General features: G+C 39.3%; 2 protein-coding genes across 2 annotated transcripts in view; one reads left to right on the top strand and one right to left on the bottom strand.

Moving 5' to 3' along the window:
- The window catches only part of WDR92 (WD repeat domain 92), a 23,426-nt gene extending 15,146 nt beyond the window's left edge, over nt 1-8,280 (bottom strand). Inside the window, exons 1-2 of the mRNA XM_012807426.2 lie at nt 7,991-8,280; nt 875-975 (exon numbers count right to left, since the gene is read on the bottom strand). Coding sequence (XP_012662880.1) covers nt 875-975; nt 7,991-8,173 — 284 coding nt within the window. The 5' untranslated portion in view covers nt 8,174-8,280. The remainder of the gene's footprint in view (nt 1-874; nt 976-7,990) is intronic.
- Nucleotides 8,281-8,613: 333 nt separating this feature from the next.
- PNO1 (partner of NOB1 homolog) overlaps nt 8,614-14,476 on the top strand; it is a 14,260-nt gene continuing 8,397 nt past the window's right edge. Inside the window, exons 1-5 of the mRNA XM_012807427.2 lie at nt 8,614-8,884; nt 9,128-9,277; nt 12,115-12,198; nt 12,370-12,430; nt 12,672-12,789. Of these exons, the coding sequence (XP_012662881.1) occupies nt 8,678-8,884; nt 9,128-9,277; nt 12,115-12,198; nt 12,370-12,430; nt 12,672-12,789 (620 nt within the window). The 5' untranslated portion in view covers nt 8,614-8,677. The remainder of the gene's footprint in view (nt 8,885-9,127; nt 9,278-12,114; nt 12,199-12,369; nt 12,431-12,671; nt 12,790-14,476) is intronic.

Here is a 14,476-nt window from a genome sequence, read left to right as displayed (position 1 = left end):
AAAAAAAAAAAAAGAATATGTTATGGCATGTAAGAACTAATGAATAAATGCTAATTTCATTATTAAGCCATTAAAGCCAGGAAAAATGCAAACAGCTTAATTCTGTTTTATATTATGATTCTAAGATAAATATGTCAAAGTAATTTAATCATAGAGTAGCAGATTCTAAGTGAGAATCTGACAAAATCATATTAGAAAATATAACATAAAAAAATAGTTTTCTTATGACTTTCTAAAACCTACAGTATATTTCAAATGATTAAAATAACAGATTTTCCTGGAAAGTAATTAAAGATGAATTTCAATTCATTCGACTCTATGAAGAAATAGCTAGGTAAAACATAAAAATTAAGGGCATCTGGCACAATAGTAATTTGCTCATTCAAAATAGTTTTGTCTTGAACTGTTCAACAGATGTTTTCCTAAAAAGTTGTGCTTATATGTTAGTTAAAGCAAACCAGGAAAGAAAAATGAATTGAGTTCTACAGGAAAAAATTAAAACGAACAAAAATTTGTATATCATTCTGTAATGCTAAACCTCTTTTTGAAATACATGTAAACAATTAATATATCATTTTTCATTTATACATACACATTTTATATATTGTATCTTTATAGGTAGAGGGACATATGTAAAAATAAGTGTTGATACCATTATCTAAAATATCTAAAGAAAAATAGGTTAGTATTTTAATTTTGGATATGAAATCTAGACATACATATTAAAAGATAATTCTCATTTTTTAATTGTTAAAATTGAACACGGAAAGAAACATTTTAAAATCTGAATTCGCTTTCAGAAGATGAGTAATAAGACTATCAAAGAAATTGCTTATCTCATCTATCTGAATACTGATTAAATATATAATCTCACCATATTTGAAGGTTTCCCTCAAAATCTCCAGTAGCTAAGTATCTCTGCTGTAACGAGGTTGCACCAAATGTTCCACACTTAATGGGTTTGGCCTTTTCAATCTTGATAGACGGGAGGAAGAGAAGATACGTTATTTATACAAGCAGATATTTATAATCTAAAATATTTATGGCTCTATTGTGGGATTTAAATGACACATAATAGGATAAGCAACTAAAACATTTTCTGATAAAAAATGTTCATGGTTTTCCCCTAGTCATTTTTCTGTAGTTTAAAAGAATGTAACAGTCAAAAAAATTTTAATTTGTCTTTCCTCTCAGCTCACTAATGAGACATTCATAAGCTGATCACTCAACCATCTCCACTCATTTGCAAATATGAAAGGTGCAGCATTTAATGTGATATTCTTTAAGAGCCTCAATAGAGACAAGAACATAATGAAGGCATAATTCTTTCCAGATGGCTACAGGAACAAAAATTTTTACGTGTCTTTATAATAGTTTTCTTCCCTGTAGAACCTTATAAACTGAAGATGCTTATGTTCACTTGATCTGGAACCTTTTCAATACATAGAGATTTGTAAACCTGTGTGTACCAATGAACCACTGCTAGTATGAATTAGCCAATCTTTAGAGGTTTAGATAACTTAAAAGGCTCCTGCTCCTAGTATTGTATTATTGTATAAAACTACCACATACCAGTGCACTATTTAAGATATGGGGCTTACGGAAATCAGATGTAGAAGACCATATAGCTAAAAAGGTCCTCGGAAAAGAACTAATACAATACCCTCCTGTCGCTGAAAGAGAATGAAGTCTAGAGTCTTACAATTTGCCCAAATCTCCTCTGCAGGGCATGTCCCCTTGCAACCCTGCAGTTCCTCCGCCCATCCTCAGGCCTCCCAGGTTGGCCTATTTCAAATAATTTAAAAAATAATTTACCTGCCACTTTCAGTGTTTAGCTGGGCATTTCCACGTAGCATATATTATCTATACTAAGTATGCACAGCAATTTTCAAAGAAGAAAATAGAATTCGCTTATCATATACAAGTGAATACTACAAGTGAACTTTTTTTTTCTAATTTAAAAGATACATTGTATGGTATAGGGCTTTGGAAATTCCCAGACTTCGAACTCTCCTGCTCTTAGGGATCTGGATAAGTTAGCAGTTACTGTGTAACCAGGTCTAAAAAATAAAGCACACACAGTACAGCCTCCCTGGAACAGTCTTATATCCACAGTAACATAAAAAGACCACACTGACGGAGAAGCACAGAACTGCGGAATGTTACCTGAGATACCATCACTTACTCACCGCGTCAGAACATTTAATAGTCATTTATTTCAGTTGCTTTTCCAATTTTATGAAAAGGAGTATCTTAAGATGGGGTAACATGGAGAATCAAAATTTTGTCAATTTAACAGAGCAAACAGACCACTTACACTCTGATATTTCCCTGCTTTCCAAATAAAAGAACCTGAAATAATATATTTATAGCGGTAAAGCATTGTGTCACTAGTAGGACACAATTTATACAGTTAAATTAATTCAGAGGCCCAACCTATACTAACCTATGAAAACAGCCCCTGCCCCCTTTGTCGCACAGCAGGCCCAGCTCTCTGCCTTGGAGAATGGCTTCCATGTTCTGAGGCAGAGGGTGAAGCCAGGCCTGGGAGGGAAGCAGCAGGGAGTCTGGATGGACAGGCTGCGGTTCCAGGAGGCTTATGGGACTAGCAGGTGCAGGGGAGATTATACTATTTACTGACGCAATCCTCTGGGAAAATTCTTCTCAGAGAAGCCAGTACTGGGGAGACTGGTTGTCTATTTTCTTCTCTGCCACCAGCCAAAGCATTCTGAGGCCATAACTCCTCTGCTGTCACCTGGAACTTTCAGTAAGGGCTCCTCTTGCTGGGCCACGAGAGGTAAATCTAACCTCCACTTTTCGGTCTCTACAGTAAGCACACAGCTCTTCTAAGATTTCGCTGCTGGTAATAAAAATCTGGAAGCAAAACTTTCCTCCCTTTTGCCTTTAGACTCTTTAGAATAGAGAATCTCAATCTATGCCCCTGGAATATATTGACCTTCTGGTACTCAAATAAAATAATACAATTATTAGAAAATTCACCCCCAAACAAAAATCAATGGGTGTGTTTTTCTTAAATTTTTAAGATTTTTTTTTTGTTTTTTTTTTTTTTTTTTTGAGACAGAGCCTCAAGCTATCCCCCTGGGTAGAGTGCCATGGCATCACACTCACAGCAACCTCCAACTCCTGGGCTCAAGCGAGTCTCCTGCCTCAGCCTCCCAAGTAGCTGGGACTACAGGCGCCCGCCACAACGCCCGGCCATTTTTTGGTTGCCGCCATTATTGTTGTTTGGCGGGCCCGGGCTGGGGATTCGAACCCGCCACCTTAGGTGTATGTGGCTGGTGCCTTAGCCGCTTGAGCCACAGGCGCCGAGCCAATTTTTACATTTTCTTCAAATAATTTTCTTTGCTTGCCTATAACAAAATACTAGGAAATGAATGCCAATAAGAAAACCTGCAGATGATGATTTTAAAAAATTGTGGGGTTACTTTTTGTGATGAAAAGATCAGAATACATATAATCAGATTTGCCTGCTGAAAAACTCTTCCTTGTGCAAAGATGAAACTGACTACTCCAACATTGCACGATGCTCCCCCAAATAGCAGTATGAGGTACAGATTCTCTGACACCTGCACATACCTGAGAGTCGCTGCCCTTGAGGAAAAAAACCAAACTGAGAACTGGACAATTACACGACAGAGGCCCCATACTAGATATCTGCACATGTGTCATTGTGTGGATTTTAAAAATGTGCCTTTTTTACTTATATTAAACAAAGAAGTAAAACGTATCTACATTTAGAGGCACAGACTCACCGGAGCAGCACCAAGGCCTGTAGTCTACAAAGTGGACAAAACCCTTTGAAATCTGGCCTTGCCAGCCTCTGTTTCTACTTCCTGTTCCTCCTCCTCCTCTCTAACTGCAGCCACACCACTGAGCTTTCTTTTTGTTCTTTAAGCTCACAATGGCCTTTTCCATCTCAAGACAATGGCATTTGCAGTTCCCTCTTTCCACATCACCTGGCCTCTATCCTTCTCCCTATTTAGACTTCACTTCAAGTGCCACATCCCCAGAGGCCTTCCCCGCCCTTCCAATCTGAGCTGGAACTCCAAATTACTATCACTCACCCTGTTTAATCTTCTTCATTGTTTCCATATATTGAACACCTACATATCAGATACTATTCCAGATTTCCAGATGTTCTTCTAGACTAGACCATCTTTTGTCTTTCTATACAGGGGTGGCCAACCTTTTTGTCTCGGTGGTATATTGGAAGAATAAGAGGCGTCTTGGGCCACGCATTAAATACACAAACACTAAGGAAAGCTGATTAGCATAAGCAAAAAGTGTCCTCACAAAATAAGAATGCAGCCCACGGGCCACAGGATGGATGCCTGTTACAACACTGCAAACTAAGTATTTGGAACGCCACTTTTAAGACGAGGAAACAGGTTCCGTGGACTTAGTGACTAGTGCAGGTCCCACAAGACAAGTAGACTCCAAGCTTTTTCTACTAAACTAGGCTGCCTCCAGGCCTATGTAATGAACACTTTTATTATATAGCCCTCGTTCAGTAAACCTGAGAGTCATTAGAAGTACCAAAGAAATGTTCCAACTCTGAAATGAATTGGTGAGGGAAATGGTACAGGCATGAATTAAACCTATTTTCAGATTTCTGTCTTCTGGCTTTTTCATTTATCATATCTTTATAAGCTATGGATAGATGGTATCATGCTTCCTCCATGTCCTCTTTTCTCTTCTTGTATCAAATAAACAGAGATTCATACATGCTAGTGGTCTCTTGTGCAAAATTAAAATTAAAATCAAAATACAAACATTAAGAATAAACTTTATTTTTAATCCCTTATCATTTCTATTGAGTGAAGACTGTATTTTGCTCAGAAGGACTGAGCTTTGCTGGCAGATTGGCTTACAAAAGGGTGTGTTTTATCTTTCCTCTGACATTCATGGAAATAATCACTAAATTAAGAGAGGACACTACTAAAGCTAAATTTTTATAGTTCACAAAAAGGGTTCCCTCTCCATCCATTAAGCATTTCAATTATGGAAAAGAAAAGATGAAAATAATTCAGTGGTAATTTAAAAATTTTCTTGCTAGAAAACTGGGTTAAATAAATGAAGAAATTGTTCCACAAAGAAAAATGGTATATATTAACAATTTTTATGTTATATGATGCTCAAAATGACCATCACTGATGGTCATACTTGACATAGCTATTAGGCTTTCTTTACTACAACAGAAGTTAACACGATTAAGGAAGCCCATGATGGATAACTCCTGTTAGAGCTATTTTTGTTCTGCAAGCGGGTGGGTCTAGTACAGCTTGTCAGTATCTCCTCCTCCGCATCCTGGCACTACTTAATTAACATTAAGAGATTTAGTCAACCAAATGCTAACAAGCAGTGAATTCAGTAGCACAAGGGCTAAGAAAGCAGCAATTTTATTAGCTTATTACTAGCTTTTATACAATAAATACTGATGTTTGTGATTCCATTTTTCAGGGCCATCCCTAGTCCCTAGCATATCTTTTTGCCAATTAGAAAAAAGTTGACCTTTACAAGCTGAAGTCTCACACATGCAAGGCTTGATGAAGGAGAGATTTCAGCTTCCACTTGAACACTTGGCCCGACACCTTTGTGTGGTACAAAAAACTGCTCAACTGTACACAGAGGCTCTGCCCACCATTCCCTCCTATCATTTTATTAACACAATAAGGGAACGACATTAACAGAATGCTTCCTTTACAGCTTCACCTGAGATGCATGGGCTTTGGAACACATGACTTGGGGTAGTTCTATAATGATAAATCAAGTTTGCTTCCTAGTATTTTCATGCATAATCTATCTGGCCTAAGAGTTCTCAACCTTGGTCTCATAAGGATCACCTCACAGAAGTTTAAAAAAATACTGATGTCCAGGCTCTTTAGTAAGAGAATGGGCTCATCTTTCAGATATGTCTGATCCTTTTTTAACACAGTACCTTTAAATAGTATGTTCTTAGTAGATAATTTATGGAAGAGAAAAAGAACCAAAGGAGCCAGGTAAAAATACAAAAAGTGATTGGTTATTCCTGGGATTGACACTATGGGTGGTACTTTCTTTTTTCCCCCCCCATCTATATTTTCTAAATGTTCTACTATAAACATATATTACTTCTGCTAAAATGCAAAACGGTTATTTGTTTTCTTGTTTCTTTTATAACTATTTTTCAAAATTACTTTTTAAAAAGTGCTAAAATTTTACACAATCTCTAGAAGAAAGACAAAGAGCACTATTACCTAGCGGAATAGTATATTTCCAAAATATATATGAATCACGCATTCCATCATAAATCATGAGTCTCTAGATGGTCTCTTCTTGGCCTTTGACTGACATTTGTTCCTAACCTCTACCTTTGTTCACAACCGAACCCCAAGTTAATAATTTTAAAATATTTAAATTTCCCATATTACACACTATTTACAGACATACATTCATTTATTCTTTAACAAGTAATTTATTGAGTGGCTGCTTCTTACAAACCACACTAAAGAAAGGTATTGTCCTTACTCTCCAGGAGTTTACAATCTTGTTAGAGATAAATGGGACAGAATGTATTTCTGGCACAGATAATAAGTAGTATAGTAATGTACTATAAAGAAAAGTTACTTTGTGTGAGAATCAGGAAGGATGTCATATAACAGATAATCTGAACTGAACGTTAGCATAGCAACAGGTGACTGGGAGCTAAGCGATGAACAACGAAGGAAAGGTAGAAAGAACAAGTCATGCTTGGAACACTCAGTAGGGTGGCTGGCTAGAGAAAACAAATTGAATAAAAAAATGAGCACACAGGGAAATTTTAAGTGGCACAGGACCTTACACACCATCTAGACTTACCTATCAAAATTGCATTCTTCTTTTACCTATTATTTCACCCTTATCTCCTCCCAGTGGATTCTCTCCATACCTTTTGATCCCTTGGAGTTCTCAATCTTTCCTACCTTGCAATTTATTACAATCCTAAACACCTGCTTATACCCATTTTTTTGAGTAAGTCAAATAAAGATATTTTTAAAACTATAAGCATCTGTAAAAATGCTAGCTATTATCCTTATTCTCTAATTCGTTCCCTAGTGATCTTTACAAAACTTGTAAATCTGCTCTGGCCACATCCTGCTTAAAGTCTTGTCAATGATGTCCCATTTTCTTAGATAAAAGGCACAAATCCTTTAAATGTCCTACAGATCTTCCTATGTCTGGTTCTTCCTTTCCCCTCTAGTTTCTTAAGGAGATAAATTTTCTCCCATCACTAAGCTTCTGAATATGGTGTTTCCTCTAGAAACCGCATACTTTACTCCTAGATTGGCCTAGTTAGCTTCTACTTACCCCAACTGTTTTTGCTTTCCTAGAGTTGTGTTCCTTTGTGTTAAGACAGCTCATTCCGGTTTGTATTTTTGCATCGTTGGTTTGATTATTGAACTGATTATCCCCTTCCCCGAAAAAAAAAAACCTACATGAAATCGAGAACACTGCCATTCCTATAACTGGGAATAACAGGCACTCAATTGATACTTGTCGAAAGAATTAACGTGTCACTACATTGCAAGTATCCGCTACCTGCTTTGGCTCTGCTTGCATGAAAAGGCATTTACTAACGTGAGCCCACTAACAAGGCAAACTACTGTGAAGTGCCCAAAAAGTTCTCAAATTGAGACACGAAATCTTAAGGTGACTTCCCAGAGACCTCGCACTGGACTGCACTGGGGATGGCAGGAGAAGGGGGCCGGCAGGGCGCGGATGAACTAGCCCGCGGGTGAGAATTCAGAACTCAAAAGAAAGGATTTAAATCAGAAACATTCCTCAATCTGCGGTCAGAGTCTCTGGTCCCGCGCAGGGCAAGCTTTGCTTTGGGGGCTGAGGGGGGATGATGGACGAAGGCTGTGGCAAAGGAATGCAGGCCCTAGGATCCACACTCGCCCCCAACGGCAGTCCAGATCCTGGAATTGTGTCGTCTCGACCCGACACCCACCTCTCGGAGCAGCTTCAGGTCCCCCTGCTGGATCTCGTAGAGCTGAATGACGCCGGTGCCCCGTGCGAAGTTGCCCATGGTTACAAACTTGGCGCTGCAGGGCACCCACTTACAGTCGAACACCGTGTAGCTGAGGCCCTTCTGGATATGGGCGATGATCTGAGGCTTCTCGAAGGCCGACATGGCCCAGCCGATTTCACCACCGGCAACCGCCCCTCCCGGACCTCCACAAAAACACCAACTTGGAAACCAGACTCCAACGTTTAAGGCAGTTTGTCCCTCCCGCTTTCCGTATTAGGTCTCCGGACGCCCTAACAAGTTTGATTTAGTTAACTCCGATAATGCCAGATGCGCTCCTGAGACCATGAAGGTGGTTCTTCACAGACTGCACCAATTTCTTTATCGTCCCTTTGTCCACGTCTTTATCACACACACACATTTTAATTACTAAGTGCTCTGGCTGAGAGTTCGCGGCGGGAGGGAGTCCATTGTGATCAGGCATATTTTAGGATAGCCCACCGCCCTCACCCAACTCCAGCCTCAGGTCCCCGGCGTGGGACTTCTCTGGGAAGGGGGCGGAGCCCTGCGGCTGGTTGGCGAAGCCTGGCTCCTGCGCGGCGCGCCTGCGCGGTGCTCAGCGCACGTGTTGGAACCGGAAGCACCCGCTGAGGCTGGAAAACTGTGGAGATGGAAGAAGGAATGGAGTCGCAGAATGCCGGGGCAGAGGAGGGCTTCACCCAGGTCACCCGCAAGGGTGGCCGGTTGGCGAAGAAACGGCGGGCTGATCAGCTGTCAGCAACAGGGGAGAGCGAGAACGCGAGCCGTATGGACACAGAGGAGGCCCGGCCGTCGAAGAGGCCTGTGTTCCCGCCCCTCTCCGGGGACGGGTTCGTGGTACTGGCGGGGACCCTGGGGCCAGGGGACCGTGGAGGGAAGGCTAGAGGCGTGTGGGTGAAGCTGGTGGCTGCTGGGTGATGTTGAAGCTGTGGGGGCTGTTCTGTGTTGCTCTTAGGGAAGCGATTTTTCTGAAGTTTAGTAAGTTAAGGGAAAGGAACCTTTCTGTGGATCAGTTGTCATGTTACAACTTCACCTCTCTATCTCCATAGGTCTCCTGAGTTGTGTGTTCTTTTATTGCAGAGTGGTAAAGGAGAAATAAGAAAAATTCCAGTCCCAGCTAACAGATACACACCATTAAAAGAAAACTGGATGAAAATATTTACTCCTATAGTAGAACATTTGGGACTCCAGATACGCTTTAACTTGAAATCAAGGAATGTAGAAATCAGGGTAAGGAGAATCTCAACCATTTTCGAATATGCTAGGTTTTCTTTTCCCTCAGAGATGAAAAGTTATGAATAGGCTTTTCTTAATGGGACTTACTCTGTTAAATGTTTTTCTTTCAGTTTTTTAATTTATCACATATTTTGAACTTAACCAAATGCTTTCAAAATCTGCATTTAACACAAATATTATTTGAATTCCTAAGTCACTTCTGAGATTGTGCTACATACTGGCTATGTTTGTGTATGTCTTTCATAGTGTTATGTGTTGAATTGAGGGAAGGCCAAGTAAATAAATTGTCTTAGAAGTATATAAGTAATGAATATACTTGAACATAAAGTTAAGTGCTGTTTTACAAGAACTATGTACAAAAAGCATCAGGGATACATTGGGAGAAATGCATCCTTAGGCATTGTGTGAATGTCATGGAGTGCACTTAACACAAACCTAGATGGCATATATAAATTTATTTACATACTTTTTTTTTCACATGGAAAACAAACATCCCAGCACCATTACTGAAGATCAGTCATTTCTCCTATTTGATTTGAAATGCCAGTATCTGATACCATACATCAAGTTTCTGGATATGCTGCATCATTATAATCTTATGAGATCACCATGACCTATGTGGTGGGTCTTTAACTGAAACATTGTTATGCAGTGTATAATTGTTTTGTTTTGTTTTGTTTGAGACAAAGCCTCAAGCTTTCCCCCTGGGTAGAGTGCTATGGCATCACAGCTCACAGCAACTTCCAACTCCTGGGCTCAAGCAAGTGTCCTGCCTCAGCCTCCCAAGTAGCTGGGACCACAGGCGTCCGCCACAACGCCCGACTATTTTTTGGTTGCAGCCTTCGTTATTGTTTTGGTGAGCCCAGGCTGAATTCAAACCCGCCACCTTCGGTGTATGTGGCTGGTGCCTTAGCCACTTGAGCTACAGGTGCTGAGCCTGTATAATTGTTTTAGTGGTACTCTTTTTGGGAAAAAAAATGTGGATTATATACGTATGTACATACATACATAAATATTTATTCCATAGCATCTGACCAGAAATTAGACGTTGTATTTTTCTTTTTAGTGATTTTTTTATACCATCATCAGGAAAGGTATAAACTTACTTCTGTTAATGCAGTATAACAGAGAAAAATATAATTGAACAAAGGGAGGCACTATAAGTAGTTGTTAAAGTTAAAATCTCAGAATGACAGCACAGCTCCCCAGTGCCGCCATTGCCACACTCATTCAGGTGTTCATGGTTTCATGCCAAGGCTTCTTGTTTCCATGTAGGTTTCCCTTGATTCATTGTTTTATCTTTCCTTTATTTGCTCTGTCCTCTCATGGAAGTGCCAGATTAATTTTCTCAGACTACGGATCTTTTGTTGTGATATCCTGGTGTCTTTGATATTTCTAAAGGATAAAAGTTAAGTTTTTGGCTGAACCTTTCTTCTTTCAGGTAGTAGACCCAGGTCCAGTTTTGTCTTCCTTCATTTCTATATGTCAGCATCTTTTGGTGGCTGTATCCCTTCCTTCTATTCCCTTTCTTGTCTTCTTTCTGTTCTAGTCATCTTTTAGGATCTAGCTCAAGTTCTTTCTTCTTTATAATATGTACATTTTTTCCAGTGCTTTTTTCAATGCCTAAACTTTCATTGTGGTTAGTTAGCTGTCTTATTTATTCAGGATCATCAATTTGGATGCCACAAACATTTGTTGGTACTACTGTATACCAGACACATAGTGGTACATTGACATGCGCTGCATCATTTGGTTGTTGGGACAGTATATCCCCTCTTACAGTTAAGAGGAAACTGAGGGTCAAAGAAGCTACGTATCTTGGCCAGAGTCGTCAGGCTAATAAGAGAGTCTTTCTGCTAGTAGGGGACACTTGGGATCTTCTACTCCTTATTTTACAGATGAGAAAACTTAAGACCTAGAGTATAGGACTTACCCAAGGTTACGTGTAGTATTGGAACTGGAGTCTACTTTTAAATGTGAAAGTCTGGGGGACTTTACCATTACATAATCCTGTATAGTTTTAATTCTGTTGAATATGTAGTCTCCTCAACCAGATTGTGAATCTGTGTGGGAAAGTGGAGATGACAGTTTTGGAATGAAACCTATGTTTAAATTTTTTTCATGTTTTAGTACTTTAGTTTCTTCACATATGAAAGAAAGTATTCATATCACTTACCTACCATTCAAGGTTGTCATGAAAATTAGTGCTATGCTATGTAAAGCATGTTAATTATAGTGATAGACATTTTATGAGTAGCAGCTATTTTTACAGTTAACAAATTTTTTTGAGGTCAGGATCCCTGGTTAAACCATTCTTGTATCAGTCATCAGATCGATGACTCCAGTCCTATTATTTGCATACCTGGTATTGAAGGGAAGTATGGTCGATTTGGGAAACATGGGCATATAGATGATAATTCAAGTTAGAAGATTAAGTCAGAATTCCTAGGGAAGATTACCTTGAGGGAGAAGAGAAAAGCACCAGGTTGGGCAATGAAGGGATGGACAGAGAATGGATATTCTTCAGAGTATGCACAATTGGACCGTGTTAGAAACATCTTTCTCTTAGCTCTGGAGTCTGATCAGTAAAACAGCATAGTCATTTCACAATCTTGAGTTGCAACTGCCCAGCTCTGAAGCTGAAAGGTTTTGTTTTGTAATCAACTCAGGACTTAATCTCACCCACATCTGAGGCATACAGAATATATTGGAGAGGAGAAGTGGTGAAGGAAATTACTATAATGGGAAAGGTCATTCCTGGTATTTTGTTAGAACATTTTCTCTTTTCTTCCCAGCTGTAATTTTTACCTCTCCACCCTTTTTTAAAACAGACTTGTAAAGAAACTAAGGATGTTAGTGCTCTGACAAAAGCAACTGATTTTGTGAAAGCCTTTATCCTTGGGTTTCAGGTGGAGGTAAGTGATTTCATGACATCTTAAATGGGGACTTGGAAAATATTCAGCATGGAACTTTCAGTGGATTGAGCATTTTTTAAAAATCTGAACTTTTTAGCTCTGGAGCTTATGAGTTTCACTGATTCTCAGATGTCTAAGAAGGTCTTCACAGTGTTCATTTTCACGTTACAGGATGCACTTGCCCTCATCAGGTTGGATGATCTGTTCCTGGAATCTTTTGAAATTACAGATGGTAAGTATGTGGTAGTCTTTTCCTGCGAAATACCTTTTTTTTTTTTTGTATTGCTAGCTTTGTATTCTGTTGTGACTCTCAGTTTTCTAATAGCATCACTTGAGTTGTATTATTAGCAGCTTTTTAAAAGATACATATCTTGTGTCATTTAGTAGGGCAGTTTAGTTGGTGGTTCAACCTTATGGAAGTGAGTGGTGTGTTGGGATGGCTTGCTTTCTGAGGTCTTGCTTTTCCTGTTTAGTTAAGCCTCTAAAGGGAGACCATCTGTCCAGAGCAATAGGAAGAATTGCTGGCAAAGGAGGAAAAACTAAATTCACCATAGAGAATGTGACACGGACTCGGATAGTTTTGGCTGATGTGTAAGTATATGACCTTGGTAAAATTATTGTCATAATTTGTATTTGGTGTTTTGTTTAATAAAAAAAGGTAATAACATTCATATTTTATGCATAATGTTGCCACTAAATCTTTGTTAGTACAGATGCTTGTTGGCTTATGATAGAGTCACATTACAGTAAACCTATCGTGAGTTGAAAATGCTGTAAATCTAAAGTGCATTTACTGTACCTCTTGAATAGCATAGCTTAGCCTAACCTACCTTCCGCCCTAGGTAGAGTGCTGTGGTATCATACTTCACAACAACCTAAAACTCTTGGGCTAAGTGATTCTCTGGGCTAAGTGATTCTCTTGCCTCAGCCTCCCAAGTAGCTGGGACTACAGGCACCCGCCACAATGCCCAGCTATTTTTTTAGAGATGGGGTTTCACTCTTGCTTGGGCTGGCCTCAAACCCATGAATGCAGGCAGTCCACCCTCCTCGGCATTCCAGAATGCTAGGATTACAAACACAAGCCACCACACCTGGCCCAGCCTAACCTACCTTAAACATGCTTACAACACTTATACTGGGCTACAGTTTGGCAGGATTATCCAACACAAAACTTATTTTCTGATAAAATATTGATGATAGGGCTGCACATGTGGCTCGAAAGGGTAGGGCACCGGCCCTATATGCCGGAGGTGGTGGGTTCAAACCCAGCCCCGGCAAAAAAAAAATATGTATATGTAGAATATATACTAAAAGTAAAAAACAGAATGGTCATATATGTACTTGAAGTAGAGCAAAGTAGATATTGGTTGCCTTTGTGCCATGGTAAAGTCAAAAAATTGTAAGTTGAACCACTTTAAGTTGGGAACTGTTTGTGTATGGTTCTGAGTGAATAGTCACATACTTTGACAGGAGATTAAGTTAATTAAGAAAATTCTGGAAATTATACCTTTTTCTCATTTAGCAATAAGGGAAATGTTTAGAAATGCTATTAAAAGAAATTATATTACAGATGAAGATTTAAGTAGTACCTCAGGTAAATCTAACAAATTAGAAGGGAGAACAAGCAATTGAGTGTTTCAGATGCTATTGTGAGACTTTTAAAAATATATATATATATACTTTATGTATCTATATTTTTTATATAGTTGTATATATACATATATATGTTAAGGCCTTCTATATATAAAAGAAAAGTGAATGTTGCACATTGGATAAAAGACTGGAGAGCATGGGGTAGGTGCAGTGGCTCACACCTATGATCCCAGCACTGTGGAAGGCTGAGATGAGAGGACCAGTTGGGGCCAGGAATTCAAGACCGGTCTGAGTCACATAGCGAGACCTTCTTCTCTACAAAAAATAGAAAAATTGGCCTGGTTTGGTGGCGTTTGCCTATAGTCCCTGCTACTGGGGAATCTGAGGCCAGAAGATCCCTTAGACCAGGAGTTTGAGGTTACTGCGAGCTGTGATGATTCTACTTGTAGTTCAGGTGACAGAGTGAGACCCTATCTCAAAAAAACCCCAAAAGCCCAACAAAAAGTAGAGAGCAGTTATATGTGAACATAAAATAAAGGTGCTGGAAGTAAAGGTGGGATTGTCCCTCTCTGAGGTTGAAACTGCTTCATATCCAAGTTGGTGATCTTGGAAAATACTATATACTGGCAGATGGCCATGTGGTGAAATTAGGAAAGAAAGCAGTTGACCAAGAGGAGGAGACATC

Source organism: Otolemur garnettii, unplaced genomic scaffold (assembly GCF_000181295.1).
Source record: "Otolemur garnettii isolate 467f Iridium unplaced genomic scaffold, OtoGar3 scaffold00068, whole genome shotgun sequence".
NCBI classification, from domain to species: Eukaryota; Metazoa; Chordata; class Mammalia; order Primates; family Galagidae; genus Otolemur; species Otolemur garnettii.
This window is presented reverse-complemented; position numbering and strand designations above follow the sequence as displayed.